This window comes from Megalobrama amblycephala, linkage group LG1 (assembly GCF_018812025.1).
Source record: "Megalobrama amblycephala isolate DHTTF-2021 linkage group LG1, ASM1881202v1, whole genome shotgun sequence".
Lineage (NCBI taxonomy): Eukaryota > Metazoa > Chordata > Actinopteri > Cypriniformes > Xenocyprididae > Megalobrama > Megalobrama amblycephala.
Genome location: NC_063044.1, coordinates 60,124,089 through 60,145,304, shown reverse-complemented (window position 1 = coordinate 60,145,304; position 21,216 = coordinate 60,124,089). Strand labels below are relative to the sequence as shown.

Here is a 21,216-nt window from a genome sequence, read left to right as displayed (position 1 = left end):
TCTATTTGTTAATCTTAATGTTATTTAAAGGTCCTGTTTTTCGTGTTTTTTTTTTTTTTTGAAGCTTTGATTGTGTTTATAGTGTGCAATATAACATGTGTTCATGTTTCGCGTGTAAAAAAAACACAGTATTTTTCACATAATTTACTTATCTGTATACCGCTGTTTCCACTGTCATAAAAACGGGCTGATGACTTCCTTGTTCTATGAAGTCCCTCCTTCAGAAATACGTAACGAGTTCTGATTGTACCAGCGGTTCCTGTGTTGTGATTCGACAGCAGCTTAGCGCTTCTTGCCCGGAAAGGTCACGCCTCTTACCATAACGTGGAGATGCACGCGCTCAGTGTTATTGAAAACATGTCTTTAATTTTACCTTATCAATTTGAGCCGGAGTCAGACCCGGTGATTGGACTGCGGGATGAAAATAACAGCGCTTCGACGACATGGCGACAAACACACTCTACAAACGCAACTCTTGTGTATTCCTGTGGGCGGAGGTTAGTCAAAAAACTGTTTTAGTGACGTCATTAAAGAAGGAAGTAGAGGGATGTAGTACAAACTGGCTGTTCGATGTAGGCGACTTCTGTTAAATAAAATATCTCGCTTGGCATTGAACTTTGAGCTTTAAAATTGTACAGATTTTATTTATACTCTAACATAGGGCTGGACGATTATGGCCTAAAATCAAAACCTCGATTAATTGAACATTTTACCTCGATTACGATTAATGAACGATTATTTTATAATTTTTTTTTTTTTTTTTTTTTTTTGCCCTCATAGTTCACTGACAAGGTTTGTACTGTAAATAGCCTATGATTGACTATTAAGGTGGGATTTTTTTTTTTTTTTTTTTTTTTTTTCCTGTTGAAAGAGTGATCTGACATCATAGCTCACTATCAGCAGTTAGGCTATTTTATCTATGGTTTGTAACATTTCTTACTGGTTTCTGCTCGTTGTTAGTCATACCGTCTCTCTATTAATTGTGAAGCTGTGGGTTGTAAATAGTTCCTTCAAAAGTAGAAAAAATAGATGCTATAACTTTATTTTTTTAAAGTTTCTAAGCTATTTTAGTGATAAATCACAGGACAGAGCTGACAAGAAGTTTCTGCGTTCCTCTGTGTGCGCGCGATCTTCACGTTTTGCCCAGCTGTTTGTGTGAGTGTTCGTGCCACATGCAGCTGCGCGAGCGCGGCATAGATATATGTATATATCTATGCGAGCGCGGTAGCTCGATATTATAATAATAATACACATCGGATCGTCTAATCGCTCGAATGTCCAAACCATAAAACAAATACAACTGACAAAGTTTAGTGAAGACGCAAGGCTCACCGCTCACGCGCCATCACTATGTGTTGAACCGGCGGTCACCTCCGTGTTTTGCTTTTATGCCACTGACTGGACTGGGCGGAGTCACGTGGCTACACACGCAGTTATGTTTTTAAGGGGGAAGTATTAACAGGATTAAAAAAACGAAATAACCGACATGGGAAAATTACGTTGGTTAGAGGTTCTGAATTTCGGTTTCGATTACTTTTTCGATTAATCGTCCAGCCCTACTCTAACAACAACATTACACACTAACTAAAGTTTGAAACATGGGATCACGAAGAACGGGACCTTTAATAAAAATACGGCTGTTTATAGTTTGTTCGTTACTTCACAGTGCATTAACTAATGCTAACAAACTCTTGATTTTAATAATGTATTAGTAAATGTTGAAATTAACAGATTAATAAGTGCTGTAGAAGTGTAGTTATTAGTTGATTTGCAAACGGTTCAGATTACTCGCGGTTCGGTTTTTATCATGGTTTTAGGGTCACAGTTTTGGTACGGTTCGGTATGTTGTATGTTCAGGGAAAATAGGACAACTGTCAAATAAAAATAAAGAAAATAAAAACAAATAATCAAACTACAAGCATAAGCATAACTACAAGCATATTATCTTCACTTTATAAATTAAATAATCATTATTGAAGTTACAAAAGCTATTCAGTCAAGAGCAGTGAGTGATTTCTTTTTCATTTGTTGTTTGATTAACATTAAAAACACAGCAGTAGGAATATTAGGCTTCTTTCCCTTTAAGACATGAGGCACGATCCAGTACATATAGCCTACTGTGACATATGCGTTGTCTTTCTCGACTGTTATACATTCACTTAAGACATAACTTACTATGTTTGCTAGGATACTTTCCAAGCTGGGCATGTTGACATTTTTGTGTGAATTTGAGAACTCAGTATTTGTGCACAAGTTCTCTTTCACGTCTTACTCATGAATGTTTAAATTAGCAAGGCTTAAATGAGTTTAAACAGATAGCAACGTGTGCTGTTCAGGTCTCACCTGTGCTCATGCGCTATCAACACCCAGGTGATCACTGCTTATATTTGAGCATACGGCACTCGCGGTGAACCAAGTTTACAAAGAGTGACCATTTTGTCCGTGCTTTATTATTGCTGTTGTAAGGTTTTGGAAAGCTAGAATGCGTATCCATCGACTGAAACACACATTATTCGAACGCTGTCTGTTTTCCATGTTGCTACTTTCAACAAACCATATTAGCCTATAGATACATCATCATTCGAGATGAACTGCGGTGCAAGCGTGTGCCGAACTGTAAGTGGAGAACGGTACGGTTTGATTTTCTTGACAGAAAACCGTTGTACCCCTAATGTTCACTAATGTAGTTAAATAATGTTAACTAATGAACCTTATTGTAAAGTTTCTATATTTATAATAATTTTGCACTGTGCATTTGCTTTGTGTGATGGTTTGCCTTATTTCATTAATAGACAGGGGTCAGTGCAGTTCATTGAGTCCAGTTAACGGTCTCTGGGGAAAACTGATATACAAGAACCATCTTTCTCCCCTTCGCCCCCTCTACTGCTGCTTTTCTTCATGTGACAGGACATCAATGCCAGCTGCTTGTGCAGGCTGCCATTATTACTAATGTCTTAAAAAAAATCAGGCCCAGGCAAGATGATATTTTTGCCCTCTTTGGATTTTAGACCCTCACAAACTGATAGTGATTAAGATCATTGAGAACGATACCTGTGCTCCAAAACCTAGAGAGCCTACTACATAGTTGCAGTGCATTCTGGGATTGCATCTTTTATGAAGAATGTATATGCTGCTGCCTTAAGTTGACAAAAAACAAAGTATTTTAGAAGACTGCATACCTTTTTGATGTTTTAAAATGCCTTTTAGGTTGCCAGCTTGTGAGGTTTTGGAACGGAGCCTTTTTGTTGGCAGTTTTAATGTGAGATTTAACCATGGAAGTACGTGGGGATGTCAAACAGCTAAAGAACACCTTGATAACTGATGTTTTCCATGTGTACGAGGGACGTCTCAGGCAGGTGGTGAAGCTGACCCGTTTCCTAAAGCCTCACAGCAGTTAATGTAAGGTTACCCTGGGTCGAACCTCTGGGCATAATTAAACCTGATTTCAGCACAAGGTTGTTCTCTTTAGAGCTACAGTCCAACTCAACAGCCATGACTAAGACGCGTCTCTTCAGAGATGCAACAGAGTGCGTAATTAGAGCGTGCCACCTGATCACAGCTTCACAGGAAGCCGCTTGTCCTGCCAGTTCTGCAGTTATTCAGGGTTATTCGGGTTCAGGAAAGCAGCTTTTCAACACTCAAACTTTCACTTATATTAGAGCGAGGGATTTTTCTCAGTTCAGCTGTTAAATTTTTCATTTGTGCTATTTATTATTGATCAGATCAAGTTTAAAGGAAGTTTGTGGAATTGTGGTGTGGGCAAGAGAAGATGAAGGCATAATTTTGCCCACCGCTGGAGTGTCTGCTGTCAGAAGAGCAGTTCCCATGACATTGTCCTGGATCTGGGCTGAGCTCTGTCCCTGTTATGGAAAATGTGCCACTCATATCAGAGCTGTGCAGCAGAAAGAGGTCAGATGGCGCTCTAGGGAACGAGCGAATGGCACAGAAAAAGAGAGTGAGATTTGCTGAAACGGAACAAGTGCAACCGTGAGAATAATTGTGAGAGAAATGCAGTCTTTGACATCTAATAACAGTCTCACCTTCTAAAATCTCTCGCGTTCATGAGAACAGGATGTTTGATGCCAGCCGGTAGTTTTCTCGCTTCCTGTTCTCTCTTTGTGTGAAAATACAAACTGAAGTGCCATCTGTGAGTGCTTCGCTCACTGATTGAGATACTTCGTTGTTGTTGTTGTTTGCAGCACAAAGTTAGGTACATTGAATGAGATCTGCAGCTCAAGATTTCAGGTTTAGTTAAACTATGCCCAGATTCAGAGAGAAATAGTAAAAAATTGATATAAAAATAAATAAAAATAAAAATTTTGAAGTCGTTGTAGGCATTGCTACTGCCTTGTAAGGCAAAATAGTTGCATGAAAGGACGGTGATTTAAATATTTAAGCTTTGTTTCATTGCTGCTGTTTTCATTCCCATTTCATTTCCATTTGTGGTTGACCAATATATTGGCAGATATTTGGCTTTCTTTTTTTATAAGCCATTAGCTTATTTCTTAAGAAATGGATCTTTGTGAGTGTCATTTCTGTAAAAGGATGTGATTATCCAGTGATTAACTGGAAATGTCATGTAAATACATTAGTCAGAAGGTGTAATCTGTATATTTGGGAAAACTGTATTTCCCAAAATTACTGCTTGCAATTCACCATAAACTGCTCTTCATGGCACTCAGAGTTGTCAAAAGTACTGACGTTAAATTTTAAAAATGTGACGCTTTTGAGCGGATTTGTAAATGGCTCTTTTATGGGCCATTGTGTTGACACGCTCATTGGATGTGTCTGTGATTGGCTTCAATGATCAACGCACGGCAGCGTTTGAAAGCATTTTGGGAGCGGGTGCTTTTGAAAGCAGGCGTCTACCAGTGGACTGATCCGCAATAGATGCCTGCTTTCAAATGCTCCTGTGTTTATTTGTGTAAGCGCTCGGAAAAGAGCATCATTGACTATTTACAATGTTTTTGAAGCGTTGATCATTAAAGCCAATCACAGACACATCTGATGATCTCATTAACACAATGGCCAATCAGAGGTGTTTACGAATCTGCTCAACGCTCAAAACGTCACATTTTTTAAATTTCAGTAACAAAGTCAGTACTTTTGACAACTCTAATGGCACTCTATTTTTTTTTTTTTTTTTTTTTAATTGCTAAATAAAACCCGTTTAGCAGATCTCTCTACACCCACTGCATTTAAATCGGATGTGTTGCCGTTTGATCATGTGTTGGGGTGCATGTATGCGTTTGTTGGGACGTTTGCTGCATGCGTGTGGAAAGAGATAAGAACTCGACATCCTCATCTGACTCTGCTGGTGCCAGGGTGGGTATTTTTAGCATTGACTGTGCTTTTTCTGAACACAGGAAATAGAGGCAGACGGTTGCCCACTGGCTCAGCAAGAGTGCATGAGTATTGTGATAGAGGTGAGGCCTACTAGGCTATATCACTCATAACAGACAAAGATCAACTCACTGTTGAACTAGCATCACCAGTTTAAAGTGGGAATTGTCTCCTCATTCAGGTCAGGCATTTGTTTGGTGGTCTGTGTTTGCATTTGTGAGTTTGGGGCTGTGCTGTAGGTAGACCGTCTCTCTCAGTGCGGACACTGTTTCTGTTTAAGGTTAGATTAGCTTTTTGACTCCCTTAGATCAGTGAAAAGCAGACCTTGCTGTCTGTCTCTACCACACAGCTGTTACAGATTGCTTTATCAAAAGAGATAAGACAAAAGTTTAAAATTGTAATATTCCTCATTATTACTGTTTTTACTGTAGTGTTTATACTGTTTGATCAAATAAATGTAGCCTTGGTGAGCATAACAGACTTTCAAAAACATAAAAAAAAAACCTGACCAACCCCAAACATTTGCACATTAGTGCATATGCTAATGTACTCCTGAATGCTGACAGAATTATTTTTTTATACAGATTTAGAGAGATTTTTCTTTCAGTTGTGAATGATGTATCTAGCCTCAGAGAGGAAAAAAAACACTTTGGACGACACATGGCCTTAATGTTACAATTTGGCTCTTTTCAACATCTATGTGCTCAACATCTCTTTGTGCAACTCAGATTATTGACAGTGCCAAACTGCACCCGCATAGTAGCGTGCTTTCCTTCACTTGCAATCTCTCTCTGGTGACGGCAGGGTAGAGACATGGGTTGCAGAGTAAAAGTGTCTGTGTAAATTTATGGTTTGAACATATACCGGTGCCATTATCGCCACCATGCAGAGTCGATCATTTACATGTGGGCATATTCATACAGTGGTAACATCAGCAATGTGGAGAATTTCAGCTATTCAAAATAGTGTCCTTGTCGCTTTTTGCCCTTGACATGTGGAGCGGGCAGGTCGCACTCTGTCGTGGATTTCCTTCATGGTCTATTTAAATTGCATAGTTGTTTCATGAGCTCTCAGTCATGGCAGCCCTATGACAGTGCTGTGAGGCTCGGCGCCACCTCCACTCAAGCGCAGCATGCGGTTTCTCCCTCCACACCCCGGCTGACTGTCATGACTTTATTAATTAAGGCTGGCACTCGTCCCAGTCGGTAGCAGCTGAAACCAGGAAGAAAGCAAGAGTGAGTGTTTAAGGAGAGCGTGGTACCAGCCTATCTGTCTACTCTCACCAGGAATGTAGACGTCCTCCTGACAAGCATGACCTTAGCTGCTCATCGGGATGCATGCGTGTTCCCTCACTGAGCCTTCCTGGGGAGTTGAGGGATCTTTTGAAGGTCTCTGCAGACTGTTGCTAAAAGACAAAACGCTGTTTTCTCAAATGAACCTAATAACCTGTGTGAGGAAATTATGGCACATCGAGTCAAGCTAAAAGCTGTCTCTCTTCCATTGTAGCTGTGGAGACCCAGAGCACAAGCTCGGAGGAGATCGTCCCCAGCCCACCCTCTCCGCCACCTCCCCCACGGGTCTACAAGCCCTGTTTCGTCTGCCAGGACAAGTCCTCGGGCTACCACTATGGAGTCAGTGCATGTGAAGGGTGCAAGGTAAGAATCCATCCCATCTTGTTTTGCAAAAGGATTGTGCTGTGGCCCTAAAATGTTTTTGGACACTTGAGTCACATTTGTCTTTATAAGATATCCAGTATCAAAACTGTGGCATCTGCAAACCAATACCATAAACTAATGGCCATTCAGGTGTATGTAGGCAAGGATATGTCTTGTTTTCTAATTTCTAATGTTTTTTTGTCTCGTGTCATGAATCTGAATTTTGGGATGCACAATATATTGGTATCAGACTATCGTATCGGATATATATACACACAAGCTAAATGTATCATATATTTAACTATTTAATTGTTCATGATCATTTTCTCTTTTACATTTAGATTACCCATCATCTAACACTAATAATTTAACAGTTGAATATAATCTTTAGCAAATCTCTAATTAAATATTCATTTTCCATACTGAACATTATAATGTTATGGTGCTTAAATACAGTTGTAGCATTTAAAATGACTGATTTTGATTTTTATGATTGAAAATGAATGGTTTTGGTATCATTTTATAGAATATCTTTGCCATATTTGGGGTTCTGTCATCCCATGTTTCTAGTGCTGCCATCGGTGACAACCTCCTGTACTGACGTTTACTTTGGGGGGGAAAAAGACCCCATTGGCACAGCGGTGAATTCCAGCCTTTTTTTTTTTCTGTGCTTCTTAATAATTGAAAACTAGTTGTGTATACATTGTATGATCTACACAGTTTCTCCCTAAGAAAGAGAAACACAGGGGTTTAGAGTTGAACTATGATGGTTACAAAGCCCCCTTATCTGAGCGCAGCCGCAGGGAAGCGTGGGTGGAGAGCTGCATGTGCGCTCATACACAGCGGTGCTCGCTGAGAAATAAACATAACTTCATTAAATTTGCATGTGCTATCTTCTCCCTTTCTCGCTGCTATTGAATGTTAGGAGGACATATCAGCACTTGTCTCTTCCCTCAAAAAGCACCCATCACTCTCCTCCTCTCGCCCCTACAGCCCTGTCTGATTTGAGATGAACAAACAGCATTTTAGTTCTATGTCCTTAAGTCATATATATATATATATATATATATATATATATATATATATATATATATATATATATATATATATATATATATATATATATATATATATATATATATATATATATATATATATATATATATTTTTTTTTTTTTTTTTTTTTTTTTTTTTTGCATTTCTGTTTAGACTAAGTTACTGAAATGAGCTTGTTGGAAACACTTTTCTTGCACAATTTGATTTAAAAACATTCTTAATGCATTTTGGTGTTTCAGCAACACCACATTCTGTGTGAAGATAGGATTCTACATATAGGTCTGCCCTGATCCATCAATAGAAGTTAAGTTAACTAGTCAAGTCACCTTTATGTAGCACTTTATACAATATAGATTGTTTCAAAGCAGCTTTACAGTAATCAGTGTTAATTTTGACAGCAAATTTTTATTTAGTTTTAGTCATAGTCTTTTGACTAAAATGCCATTTAGTTTGTCATATTTTAGTCATCGGAAATTGTTTTAGTTTTAGTCTAGTTTTAGTTGACTAAATATCATAAGATTTTAGTCAACTAAATCTACAGTAGATTTAGTCGACTAAAATCTAATTTAGTTAAATTGTAATGCATAAAGCATTTCTCTAACAATACACAGATCCTATACACAGATATAGGTACATCTGATATTCCCCAAACTGTTTGTTCACCCAACTGTACTTTGCTCGCCAAAGCGGACGGTTTTTGACCGTTCAAGTGCAAAAAGACACAAAAGAGCAAAATTCAGCATATTTCAGGGATTGACGCACTTATCATTGAGGTACTATAGTTTTTGTTTAAAATTTTATTAGATTTGATTTTTAGTTTTAGATTTTTAATTTTTTTGTTTATGTCTTTTAGTTTTCGCTTTTAAATGTCTAAGTTTTTATTTCTGTTATTTTAATACCTCAGGTTAAGGTAAAGCTTAGAAACTAGATGAAATAAAATGTTTAAATTTTTTTTTATATATATATTTATTTTTTATTTCAGTTAGTTTACTTCAAATAATGAAGATTTCTTTGGTTTTAGGTTTAGTTAACTATAATAACCCTTATACTTGTAAAATATATTGAATATGTCAAATAGTGTTCTTAGTCTTTCCTTCCTGTGACAGAAGATGCAGTAGTTTACTATGAATTAAATAGAAATTAAATTTAAATACAGTTTGTGTAAACAAAATAACATGACCAGGAAAAAAATAATAATTATAAACCATCCTGAAATACACTGTGACTCTTATTCTGAAATGTCTGCAGCCTGCGTTTTAGCCTATTGTAGTAGCAGGCTACTAATGAGGGAGATAAATATGCATTCTTACAACCTACAACACATTACCATATAAACATAGTGTAGTAAACATTGTCGTAATTCATCAATATTAGTTTATAAGCAATCTCTTGGCATAAATGTGCGCTATTCATTAATAACTAAGCAGTCTGAAGTGCTGCTGCGCGAGCCTGTAGAGCGCACAACAGCGCCGCGTTTCCCGCGGTTAGATCAGCGCATTACACTTCAAATGTGCGCATCTTCCACACAGGACAGCGTTCCTGACTGGATATCTTCCCAATTCGTCCCTCTCTTTCATTTTCGTCTCCTTTTTATTCGTTGACGAATATTAGAGTAGATTTTAGTCATAGTTTTAGTCATTCAAAACACATTTTTATTTAGTCATCGTCTCATTTTCGTCCATGAAAAAATGTCGTTGACGAAAATTGATAAATTATTCGTCAATGAAATTAACACTGACAGTAATAACAGGAAAATAACGATCCGATGCAAACAGAATTCAACTCCGTTTCCTATTGCCTTTTTAGAACTGCTTTACAGCATTCATTATTCATTTGAAATTAGTTCAGTATTGATTCATTTTAGTTCAATAACTGTGTAAAGCAGTGATTCTCAACTTGTTTGGCCATGGGACCCACATTTTCCCATGGTCATTAAGCCGTGACCCAATTTTTTTTTTTTTTAGGAATTTGACGACAAAAAAAAATGTGCACGCTGCGAGCAAAGTATAACGGCTGGTAGGACAGCAAAGTTCTTTTTTCGGAGGTTAGAGACTTTATTTCTTTACATCTTATCAGACTGCATATATCGAATCAAGACATCTTTACCTCAAGCCCACTTTACTTGTAAACTGTCTGACAGAAGTGTCAACAACTTTCTCACACACGTTTCCAAATTAATGTCTTGCGTTTTTTTTTTTTGACCGCGCACTCCGCGACCTACTCAAAACTGTCTTGCAACTCACTTTTGGGTCTCGACCCACCAGTTGAGAAACACTGGTGTAAAGCACATGATATTGGATATATACACTAAATATATCACATATTTAACTATCAATTATGAATTGAGTTCATATTCAACTGTAAAGCAGTTCTGCAGAAAACGGTTAAACCAACCTCCATCAGTGATGAATCAGGCTTAGTCGGGGGGCCAGTTCTCCTCTCGTCAACGAACGAACACCGTGTGATTATGATTCAGGCTGCATCACACGTCAGAAGTACGATTTTGGATGGATGGCATTCAAAATATTTCATCCAGTTCCTTCTGCTTGAAAATCGGATTTATCACGCTGGTATGGAGACGAGGCTGGCCATAGGGTTTGTGGATGAGACGGACAGACTGATATTAATAACTAGTGTTAGATGTAACATTATCACTTTTGTTCTTCATAAAAGAAATGCGGCAATGATCCACCTGCTTGCCAATCAGTGTGTGCAAGAATGATCAACCTTTTAGTTTTTGGTACGTTAGCTGTGCTCCAAACCCTAGTCAGCTGCCTGCTGCTTAGCATGCTAGGTAAGCCCAAAGTACACTTCAATTTTGAAGAGATTGTTTATGTGTATATTAGCTTGTGTTACAGACGGATGCACAGCCTTTCAATGTATACTCCATTCGATAGTGTGTGCAAACACAGGTGCTTGACACATGCATACTAGAAAGAATAATCTTTGGCTAGTGTTTGCACGGTTTCTTTCCGGAAGTTATGAGCGATTAAAACTTTGTACTCATTTAAACTAGAGTTGCGGGTATTTCAGAGTTTGCACGGTTATTCTTCCCCCCCCCCACCCCCCCACCCCCACTTGTTTGCAATGCATTCCGGTATTGCAATACATGTAAAGGATGCTTGCATTTCTGCCTTAAATCTTTGGGAAAAAATTTACGTAATTTGGCCATTTATCATTTGAGACAAACTTCACGTTGGGAGCACATCTAAAAATGTTCCCTAGGTAGACAGATAACAGTTTTATTAACAACTGCTTGTCTATCTTAGTTTAAATCATCTCGGGTATGAAGCACAAATAGCGCTCACGCACAAGGCCGCTTAGTCACACCAAACAGACAGACGGCCTTACTTTGATCTCATGGTCTCTTCACTCTAAATCCATTGGAAATAGAGTACACACTTCATACAAATACACGGCTGCTCCTCCGTTGTCTCAGTGCGCCTGGGGGTTTATACTCATGTCCAGGATTAGTGGAGACACTAAAGAGGCTTAGCGCTCCTGCCAAGGGGAGCCACAGCAGACTTCAAACCGTTTCCTTCCTGTCCTCCTCTGCCACATTCCGCTTACAGGATCTCCACGGCAGGTCAGGACTGGGGCAATCCAGGGTTCACAGAGGTCAGGTGATGCCCAGCGAGAGATTAGGATCACGCTATTATGTCCTCTAACTCATCCGTGTCTGCTTTTACTCTGTCATAGTAACAATGCTTGCTTGTATCAATTATCAACCAATTTCAATAATTTTGTCAAAAATAAAGAAATCCACTCACTGTTCTTATTCATTCTTTAGTGTTTTCTTGAATAATTACATTGGAAAAGTAGAAGCAGTGTTTACAGAATTGAAATACTTTTTACTTAAATATTTACATTGCTGTTCAAAGGTTTGGGGTTGAAAGTAGTCTTATGGCTCCTTTCCACCAAGTGGTACGGTTCGGTTCAGTTCAGTTCAGTACATTACAGTTCGATTCGTGATGGCAAACCCTGATCCGGCTTGCGTTTCCACCGCCAACAGGACCCTTACTTGATAGGTGTGGTGTATGCTGGAAAGTAGCGATTGACGTCTGTCTCGTATGAAGAAGAAAGTGATGGTAAACGACAATGGAGGACATACAGCAGACTGAAGGCTGCAAAAGGAAAAACAGCTGAAAAATACACATTGTTCCAACAGCATTGTTGTCATTCCCTTTGTAGCACATGCAAGTGACTATTCTGTCAACCAATCAACATTCTGCAGTGAGTGTAGCTCCACCCTTTTGGTACCGGCACTAATGTGCTTGGTACCCCAACAGAAGGGTCCCAAAAAAGTGGTACTGTTCAGAATTAGGGTACCATTATGCTCACCAAGGCTGTGTTTATTTGATCTAAACTACAGTTATACAGTAATATCGTGAAACATTATTACAATTTAAGTAACGTATATTTTAATATATATTATGTTCGTTCCCTTGCCTTCCTTTCAATGGTCCACAGCTGCGGCCTCTAATCCAGTGGAATTATCCAGCTGCCCCTCTGTTGCCAGAGCATTCTTCACACCTTGTGATGATATTGAGCTTCATTCCTGTGGCTTTCAGGCCCCACCAACAGCAGCACAGAGTAGAGCGAGTGAAGCAGGATGAGAAAAATAGGCCTTTTGATTGTGGACTGGTGTGACTTTTGTCATGGGTTTGTTATCAATGAATCAGCTCTCCAGGTGAGAGAGCCGTTGGCTGTACAAAGGGTACCGTCGACCAGGATCCATGGGGCATTCGGCTGCTATTGATCTACCCCTGTGTTGTGAGAGAGTAGAGATTATACGTTTCTGCAGTATTTTATTATGTGAGTGGTCTAGTTTTGAAACGGCAAAATCATTTTATTGTACAGCGAAATTTAAATGGTGTTTCAGTGTGAAAGAAAAGGTGCAGGAAGCAGCGTACAACTTCATACAGTGTGTTTGCAGCATCATCTGACCTGCTGATACTGGTTCAGATTGAAGCGTTTCATCTGCATCTACCACAATGACCTCCAACAAATGACCTCCAGAAGATCAGAGCTGGCATGAATAAAACATGCCCAATGAATGAGAGCTCCTATGTCGGGAGTTCAGGCCTCTGGGCAGCGCATTAGAAAACCATTTCAGCTCGTTCACTCGAGCGCATGTTCTGTCACACATCTGCCATGCTCACCTTTTCCTTTATTACTTTTTCATAGCCGAGACCAAGTGTGCGAGGGACACGTCCTTTCAGCATGCAGGACATGTCCTTGGACACACGCTTTTGCTGAAATGACATGAGTGTTTTTAGATGGCAGCCACTGGACAGACCTGTCAAAAGCGCACACACTCTAAAAGCTTCCATGGGTGTCCTGACTGATGTTGAAGGCTTTTCCACTAAAAGCCTTGAGGATTATTGGTTTTTAAAACCAGAGAGGGGGGGATGATGTTTTTACTGTAGGCTTGCTTTGAAAACTGTAGCATATAGGACGCCTGCTCAAATGAATACAGTTCATGCATAGATAATCATATCAACGCTTAATCTTAATAAACATATCACGATATCTAGCTTATTGGCCAATAGTGTAGTTTTGGGTCTGCAGTTTCTGTTTTTACATTTAGCTTACCGGTCATCTAAGATTGAGATCATCAGCTCATTGGTATCGGCTATAATTTTAGTATCATGTACCCCTATTAATAAACGTGTGAATGTGGCTTGTCCAATTGTATTTTAGACCAGAAACAATCTCTTATAAAATGTTTTCACCCTGTTTGTCAGGTATAAATCTGCAGTATGAAGAATAGGGCTGTGTATCACCAACAATGTCACGATACGATACGCATCACGATACTAAAGCCACGATACGATACGTATCACGATATGGTTCAATTTAGAATTTAAATTTATTTTGAGCAGAGTTTAGTAACAGTAATATGTGTTTATTGAATAACCAGTGTTATAACAGTCGTGATAACTGAAAAACTATTTTGTTTTTGTCATTAAAAAAAAAACAATGATTTAAATTAAATATAAAAAAATTGTCACAAAAAAGCTTCTTTTAAAAGCTTGCTTTTAAAGTCACTCCCTTAGTAACTGAATTGACAATTACAGTGACACTGAAGCATATCAACAAAGCTCAATGACTAATTTCACTTGCAACAGTAAGTTGACTGTAAGAAAACTAAGTTGGTTAATTATATTGGCTATAATATTATAATAATGTCTATACTGCCTGTTTTTTTTTTTCCATCTGTAAAAATGATTTTTTTGGATATCAACTCAAAATATGTTCTAGAACAACATTTTTTTTTTTATTAACGTGGTCTACAAAATATGGGCTACATGAGTTTACAATACACACTTAACAATAAGGTTCATTTATTAAACATCAGATAATGTATTAACATGAACTAACCATGAGCAATACATACTGTATTAGTTCATCTTTGTTAATGTTAGTTATTAAAAAATACAGTTGTTGATTGTTTGTTCATGTTGGTTTACAGTGCATTAACTAATGTTAACAAGATTTAAATGATGCGATGTGACCGCAAAGGGCACTTTCACTTTCACGATCAAAGTGCACGCCACTTATAAGCATTGTAAATGCAGTATTACAGTATACACATACCAATTAAATGCGCAGGTCTCCTCTCGTGCGTCCTCCCCACTGGACGAGGCCAATATCACTTTCGTTTCACTTTCAGATATCTCTATTATATATGTCATCACTGCTTTTACCTTTCTAGATGTAATTACCGAAATCAAAACAGTCCATAAACTATATCCTCACGAAAACTTAAGTCAAGCCAGCTCGCGCGTCAACCTGAGAGATCGGCCTCCAAATTTCTCGGTTTCTAAATGGACGGTTTGGCTTGATTGACAAACGCTAACGTTCGGGCATGATTTATATACCATCGACCTGTCCTAAAACGTTAGCACGCTTTGATCGATGACTTGGTGATCGCGTGTTTCTCCGTTCGAGAGCGCATTTCCTGTTCACATTCGCGACAAAACAGCTGATTATTTACGAATGAAAGCTCACAGAAACGTGAATGTCTGATTGCATTGCTTGCTAGCGTCAATTGACATCACGTGATTGGCTAGATTTAAAAGCAAGACAGACTCGATACGGCAGCTGCTGTATCGATACGCGCATCGTCAGGAGTTCATGACGATGTATCGTTGTATCGATATTCTGAGCACAGCCCTAATGAAGAAGTGACTCTTTCGCATCCCCGCTGAAGCATTGAACCCACAAACTGTTGTTGTTGTTCAGCCCAGTCAGTGAATCCTGCACAGAGAGCTGCTGTGATACCCACGTGCCCAGCGGCGGTCACGAGTGAAGCTTTCACTGTTTAATCCTCTGCCAGAGAGCCGTGGTTGCAGCACAGCAGCTGAAATCCCTTGCACAAGCTTACGCAGTCACTGTTTGAGATCTGCTCTCTTGTATGTGGCTTCAGCTGCATCTTTTCTGCTTTTGCTGTGTACGTTCATGACCTCAGTCTGACTCTCTGCCCTCGAGAGTCTGACCAAGCAGTAATTAAGATCAGGAGAATAATGTGAATCACTGATTTGCATCCCTGCACATGAGTCTATGTGGGTTAAGCCCCGCTGGGTATCAGCCAATGGGAACCTCCGGGCACTTGAACTGGGAGATAATACCCAGCAGCCATAATACTGCTGAATCTAAACCAAGCTCAGCCAGCCAGTATGCCAAGAAATAATGTGTGTGTGGGAGAGAGAGAGAGAGAGAGAGCTGTATCTATGCCATGGTTGTTTATGTTTGTGTATAGTGGCAATGCGCATAATGTGCATATATGAATATCTGGTGAATCATTAGTGACTTTATGTAACTGTTCCACCTCAGTCTTTCTGAGGTTTTAGGGGTTGGTGTTAATTCGCTGGCGTGTTTCAGTTGTAAACCTTCATGCTTGCTTATCTCCTCAGGGCTTTTTCCGAAGGAGCATTCAGAAGAACATGGTGTACACCTGCCACAGAGAGAAGAGCTGCATCATCAACAAAGTCACACGAAACCGCTGCCAGTACTGCCGACTGCAGAAGTGCCTGGAAGTGGGCATGTCTAAAGAATGTAAGCATCTTTGTTTCTATAATGCATTTACTAAAAATTCATTAAAGATGCAATGTGTACATTTTAGTGGCATCTAGTAGTGAGGTTGAGAACTGCAACCAACATCGCTCACCCCTCCCTTTCGAAGCACATAGAGAAGGTACAGTGGCCGTCTGGCAGACACAAGACAGATGTCGTCGTCGTCTGAGACAGAAGAGAGTAGCCAGTCAAGCAATGAGGTGTCATCTTACTTCTAACAAAGAACGTTCTCTGCTTCTAATAAACCAGACAACTAATACTTCTACTACTACTACTTTGTGCGTATTCAACATAGTGTTGATGCAAACTGCATCTAAAAACATGAACGATTTAGAAGAACAACATAATGACGAAATGCGCTCTGTAGAGCAGTTTGTCCATTTAGGGCTACTGTAGAAACATGCCGGTGCAAAATGGCGACTTGACATGTAGGGGGACCCGCGGCATATGTAGATAGAAATGGCTCTTCTAAGGTAATAAAAACATAATGGTTCATTATGTAAGGTCTTTATTCACTACTGAAAACAGTTATGTATGTTATATTGCATTTCTGATATATCCTCCAAAATTTTACACATTGCAATCATGGAAACTGATGGTTTCTATGATGGTCCCCTTGTGAGAGACCCCCTTCCTAAAACATAAAGTCTCCTATATACTTTCCATGATTAAAGACCAATTTTAACTGTAAAAAGAAAGTGTAAAATATTATCTGGAAAATGTTTACATTCCCACCATTACAGTACTGTTAGATGAATGTTTTAAATGGACCCCCTTCCTCAGGCCCCTTGTGCTGTAGTTTATTATATGTATGTAACACATTTATCCTAGTGCCTGATTCTTTCAAGGGACTGTGGCATCTAAAGTTAGGGGTCAGTAAGATTTCAGCACTGACGTCTTTATATTTTTGTTAAAAATATTAAGCAGCACAACTGTTTTCAACATTGGTAATACTAATGTTTCTTGAGCAGCAAATCATCATATTAGGGTGATTTCTGAAGGATCATGTGACATTGAAGACTGAAGTGATGCTGAAAATTCAGCTTTGTCACCACAGGAATAAATTACATTTTAAAATATTAAAATAGAAAACGTGTTTTTAAACTAATATTTTAAAATTGTACTTTAAAAAAAAATAAAAAATAAATGCAGCCTTGGTGAGCATTAGTTACATCTAGTACTATTATACTATTTTTGTATTTTGTTTATTGAATTGTGCTCCACAGAACCTATACTACAGCATGTGTTCAGCACACTGTACTGTGAAGGCCTCTTGTCAGACATTGGTCTCTCTGATGAGGTCCTGCTGTCACCACCTACTGGTCAGAGTGCTAAAGTGCTCTGACAAAGAACCAGTGAAATGACAATTTCCAGCACACTTGTGATTGTCTTTTGTCATTTCATAGTGATGCTAAAAGTATGTTTGTATATAAAGAGGAGGTTTGTTGTCTTGTTAGACATGTCCCTGTGCATTTGTGCTAGGACAATTAAAAATTGTCATGATGAATATCAGCTAAAGCCAATATATCAAAGCTAATATTAACTAATATTAAAGTTAATAGAAAGTGAGGTTTAAAAAGAGTCAGTCATACAGTAGCACATATTGTTTCTGTCTACAGTAGGACCTTTAATTTACCCTTTAGTTGGATTTAGTTGCTTTAGCTTTTGCCTTTTAAGAATAAATATGGGTTTGTATGTTCTTTTGTTCTGTTATTAGCATGGAAACAATGTACACTCTTTCTATGCTGTACTGAACTGTAGCTTGCAGTTTCTGTCAGAGCGGAATGAAATCTGTGCCCTAGATTTGTTATTTTACATATTTCATTTTCTCCGCCCGGATATGATGGCGCGCTCTTGTCATCATAAAGTTGTTTGCAAGCAGGTTTCGTCTTTTCGCACATGTCGTGTCATGAAAGATTACCTCCCTGCGTTAATAGTTCTTTAATGGCTCCATTAGATTGTGTTTTCTGAGCCCACGCTGGCACCCAGCTCCCTCTGGAGAAATGAATATGTGGCTGTGGGGAGAAGTGAGTGAGAATCATCCTTTACCACCCCTCTCGCTCGCTCTCTCGCTCCCCCAGTGTGCATCTGGAGGAGGGAGAAGAAGAGCCACTGAGTTATCTTTAGACAAAGGAAGGAGTCCTAACCAAAAACAGCAAGAAAACATGAGATAAAGGAATGATTGAGGCTCTGAGAACAAGAAAAGAGACAGATTGTGTTGTTCCAGGAAAACAGAGACCGAGAGAGGGAAGAAAGGAAGGAGGGAGGAATGCAGGCGCAGAGGGAGAGCCCGTTTAAAGCTCTTTAAAGCAGCCTGATATTTGTCATGTGATGTGATTAGATTAGGTTGGATTTTAGTGAAAGCAGAGGTCGTTTGTCACAGTTATTAACAACCACCAACATTCATTTCTCATCTCTACACACTGCACACCATCAGCACATCTGTGTGTGCGTGTGTGTGTGATGAAACACAGTGAGTGTGTTTACATGCACGATCTTACATTATTTTTAACTGAAGTTTGCAGTTCCTCTTTGTAATTTTCTTATCTGTTTAATGTGCAGAAACAACTAAGTTAACCCTATCAGAGGTTAATTTCTCTGAAAAGTGTAAAAACTGAGATACTATGAAAGGATTGTTTTAGCATCTAGACCAGCTCGACGCAGCAATGTTGGTTTAACCAATGGCATGAGACTGAGGTGGGACTATTTTTGACCAATCAGTGGTACCAGTGAGACACTAGTAGCACAGAAATGACACTTCGTCTTTGATAACTTTATTTGATCAAAAATACAGTACAACAGTAATATAGTGGAATATTATTACAACTTCAAGTAAATGTTTTCCATTTGAATATATTTTAAGATGTAATTTATTTCTTTGTCAAAGCTGAATTTTTCCAGTCTTCACTGTCACATGATCAGAAATCATTGTAATTTGATGATTTGGTGCTCAAGAAACATTTCATCATCATCATCATCATCATCATCATCATCATCATTATTATTATTATTATTATTATTATTATCAATAATAATATTTTAGTGGAATCTGTGCTGTTTTTGTTTTATGAATAAAACATTTATTTGAAATAAATCTTTATTGTAACATTATAAATGCCTTTACAGTCACTATTGATCAATAATGCATCCTAGCTAAAAGTATTCATTTATTTTTCTTACCTTACTGACCCTAAACTGATAGATGGATGCCTTAAACAGTGTCTTTTTCAAGGCACGGTTTAATCAAAAAACATTTTTTTGTTGTTGTGTGTTAATGCAAATGTATATTGGATGCATATATAATGCCTCTACATGATCACAGTGTGTATTTTCTGCATCTCTTTTCTGTTATTGCGCTTTTTTACTCGGTTAAGGCATGTATATCACTGTATACATGTTTTTACATGTTTTTACAAATACATGTACACTGTATTTTACACTGTTTCCAGTGACACACAAAGAGATGGGAAGAACTCAGGGAATAATATCCTATGAATTTTTCCTCTTTCTGCTTGTTTAGCAGTCGAGACTGTCTTACCTAAAGCTCTTTTTGAACTGTCACATCAAAGCACTCAGTTCTCATTCAGCTCTCTCTTTCTCTCTGGAAATACTGCAAGGAATGCATTTCTATATCCCTGTTTCTTTCCTATATATTTATATCCCCATATATGTCCTCTTGGTCTTCCACTTAATCCATGTCCTCCTCTTTCATTTATTGTCGTTTTGAAGTAAATTAGCTGCCAAAATGAAATTGAATCACAAGAAGAATGTGGTTTTGAAAGAGGTTTAACTATGCATGATGAGCAGTTTTCATCAGGCATAGAAAAAACACTGGACTTTTACTGCCATCTTGTGGCAAATGTTGTCATATACATTTTATTTTATTATTTATTTATTCTTTATTGGCACTTTTGATATAAAGCATATGAATCCACACGTTTATGCACAATATATATTAGTGGAGCTGGTATATCAGATGGTTTGACGACTTTTTTCATTTATCTATGCAGCAGTTCGAAATGACCGTAACAAGAGGAAGAAGGATGAGAAGAAGCAGGAGTGTTCAGAGAGTTACGTCTTAAGTCCTGATACAGAGCAGATGATCGAGCGGGTGAGGAAGGCCCATCAGGAAACCTTCCCTTCCCTCTGTCAGCTGGGCAAATACACCACGGTAAGTCTGAGGCAGAACAGCTCTTAATGGTGATGTCCTGAACCAGTGGAAAATGAATCACAATCCGTTATTATATCAGCCAAACATGGTCTTTGTCTTGTTCTTGAACAGAACAACAGTGCAGACCACAGGGTCTCTCTGGATGTTGACCTGTGGGACAAGTTCAGCGAACTCTCTACCAAATGCATCATTAAAACAGTCGAGTTCGCCAAGCAGCTGCCCGGCTTCACCACGCTCACTATCGCAGATCAGATCACTCTCTTAAAGGCCGCCTGTCTTGACATCCTGGTGAGAGCACGACACACTTGCGTATTCTTGTCCAAATCTCACACACCTTATGAATAGTTACATATACATTTGCATCGGTGTGTAAGTTTAGCGCTCATCTGTGTGTCTTAAAATGCTTCCACAGATTCTGCGAATATGTACACGCTACACACCGGATCAGGACACCATGACATTTTCAGATGGTCTGACACTGAATCGCACGCAGATGCACAACGCCGGCTTCGGTCCACTGACGGATCTGGTATTTGCTTTCGCCAACCAGCTCCTGCCTCTGGAGATGGATGATGCGGAGACTGGGCTTCTTAGCGCCATCTGTCTGCTGTGTGGAGGTACTGCAGCTTTTTCAACCAATTATACACATTTGGTTTTGATTTGTGAATGTTGTCTTAATGAATTTTTCCAGGCAGTCAGTAATGACATGTATTCAGAGTGTTAAATATGAAGAGGAACGTAGAGCTAGGGATGCACAGTATATTTGCCTCATAACTGTTGTCAGCCAATATTGGCACTTTTTTGTGTTTTTATTTTTGTTTGTTCATCCTTCATTTTGTTTTTATTTAATATTGGACTTTTTTTTTTTTTTCTTTTCTTTTTTTTTTTAGATTTTGGTTTTAATTTTCTAGT

At 38.7% G+C, this 21,216-nt stretch overlaps 1 protein-coding gene across 7 annotated transcripts in view; it reads left to right on the top strand.

The window, feature by feature from the left end:
- Positions 1-21,216, top strand: part of rarab (retinoic acid receptor, alpha b) — a 131,012-nt gene that overhangs the window by 106,139 nt on the left and 3,657 nt on the right. For all 7 annotated transcript variants that reach the window (XM_048206459.1, XM_048206484.1, XM_048206466.1 and 4 more), the window contains 5 exons: positions 6,850-6,998; positions 15,974-16,115; positions 20,144-20,304; positions 20,416-20,592; positions 20,717-20,921. In XM_048206459.1, coding sequence (XP_048062416.1) covers positions 6,850-6,998; positions 15,974-16,115; positions 20,144-20,304; positions 20,416-20,592; positions 20,717-20,921 — 834 coding nt within the window. The remainder of the gene's footprint in view (positions 1-6,849; positions 6,999-15,973; positions 16,116-20,143; positions 20,305-20,415; positions 20,593-20,716; positions 20,922-21,216) is intronic.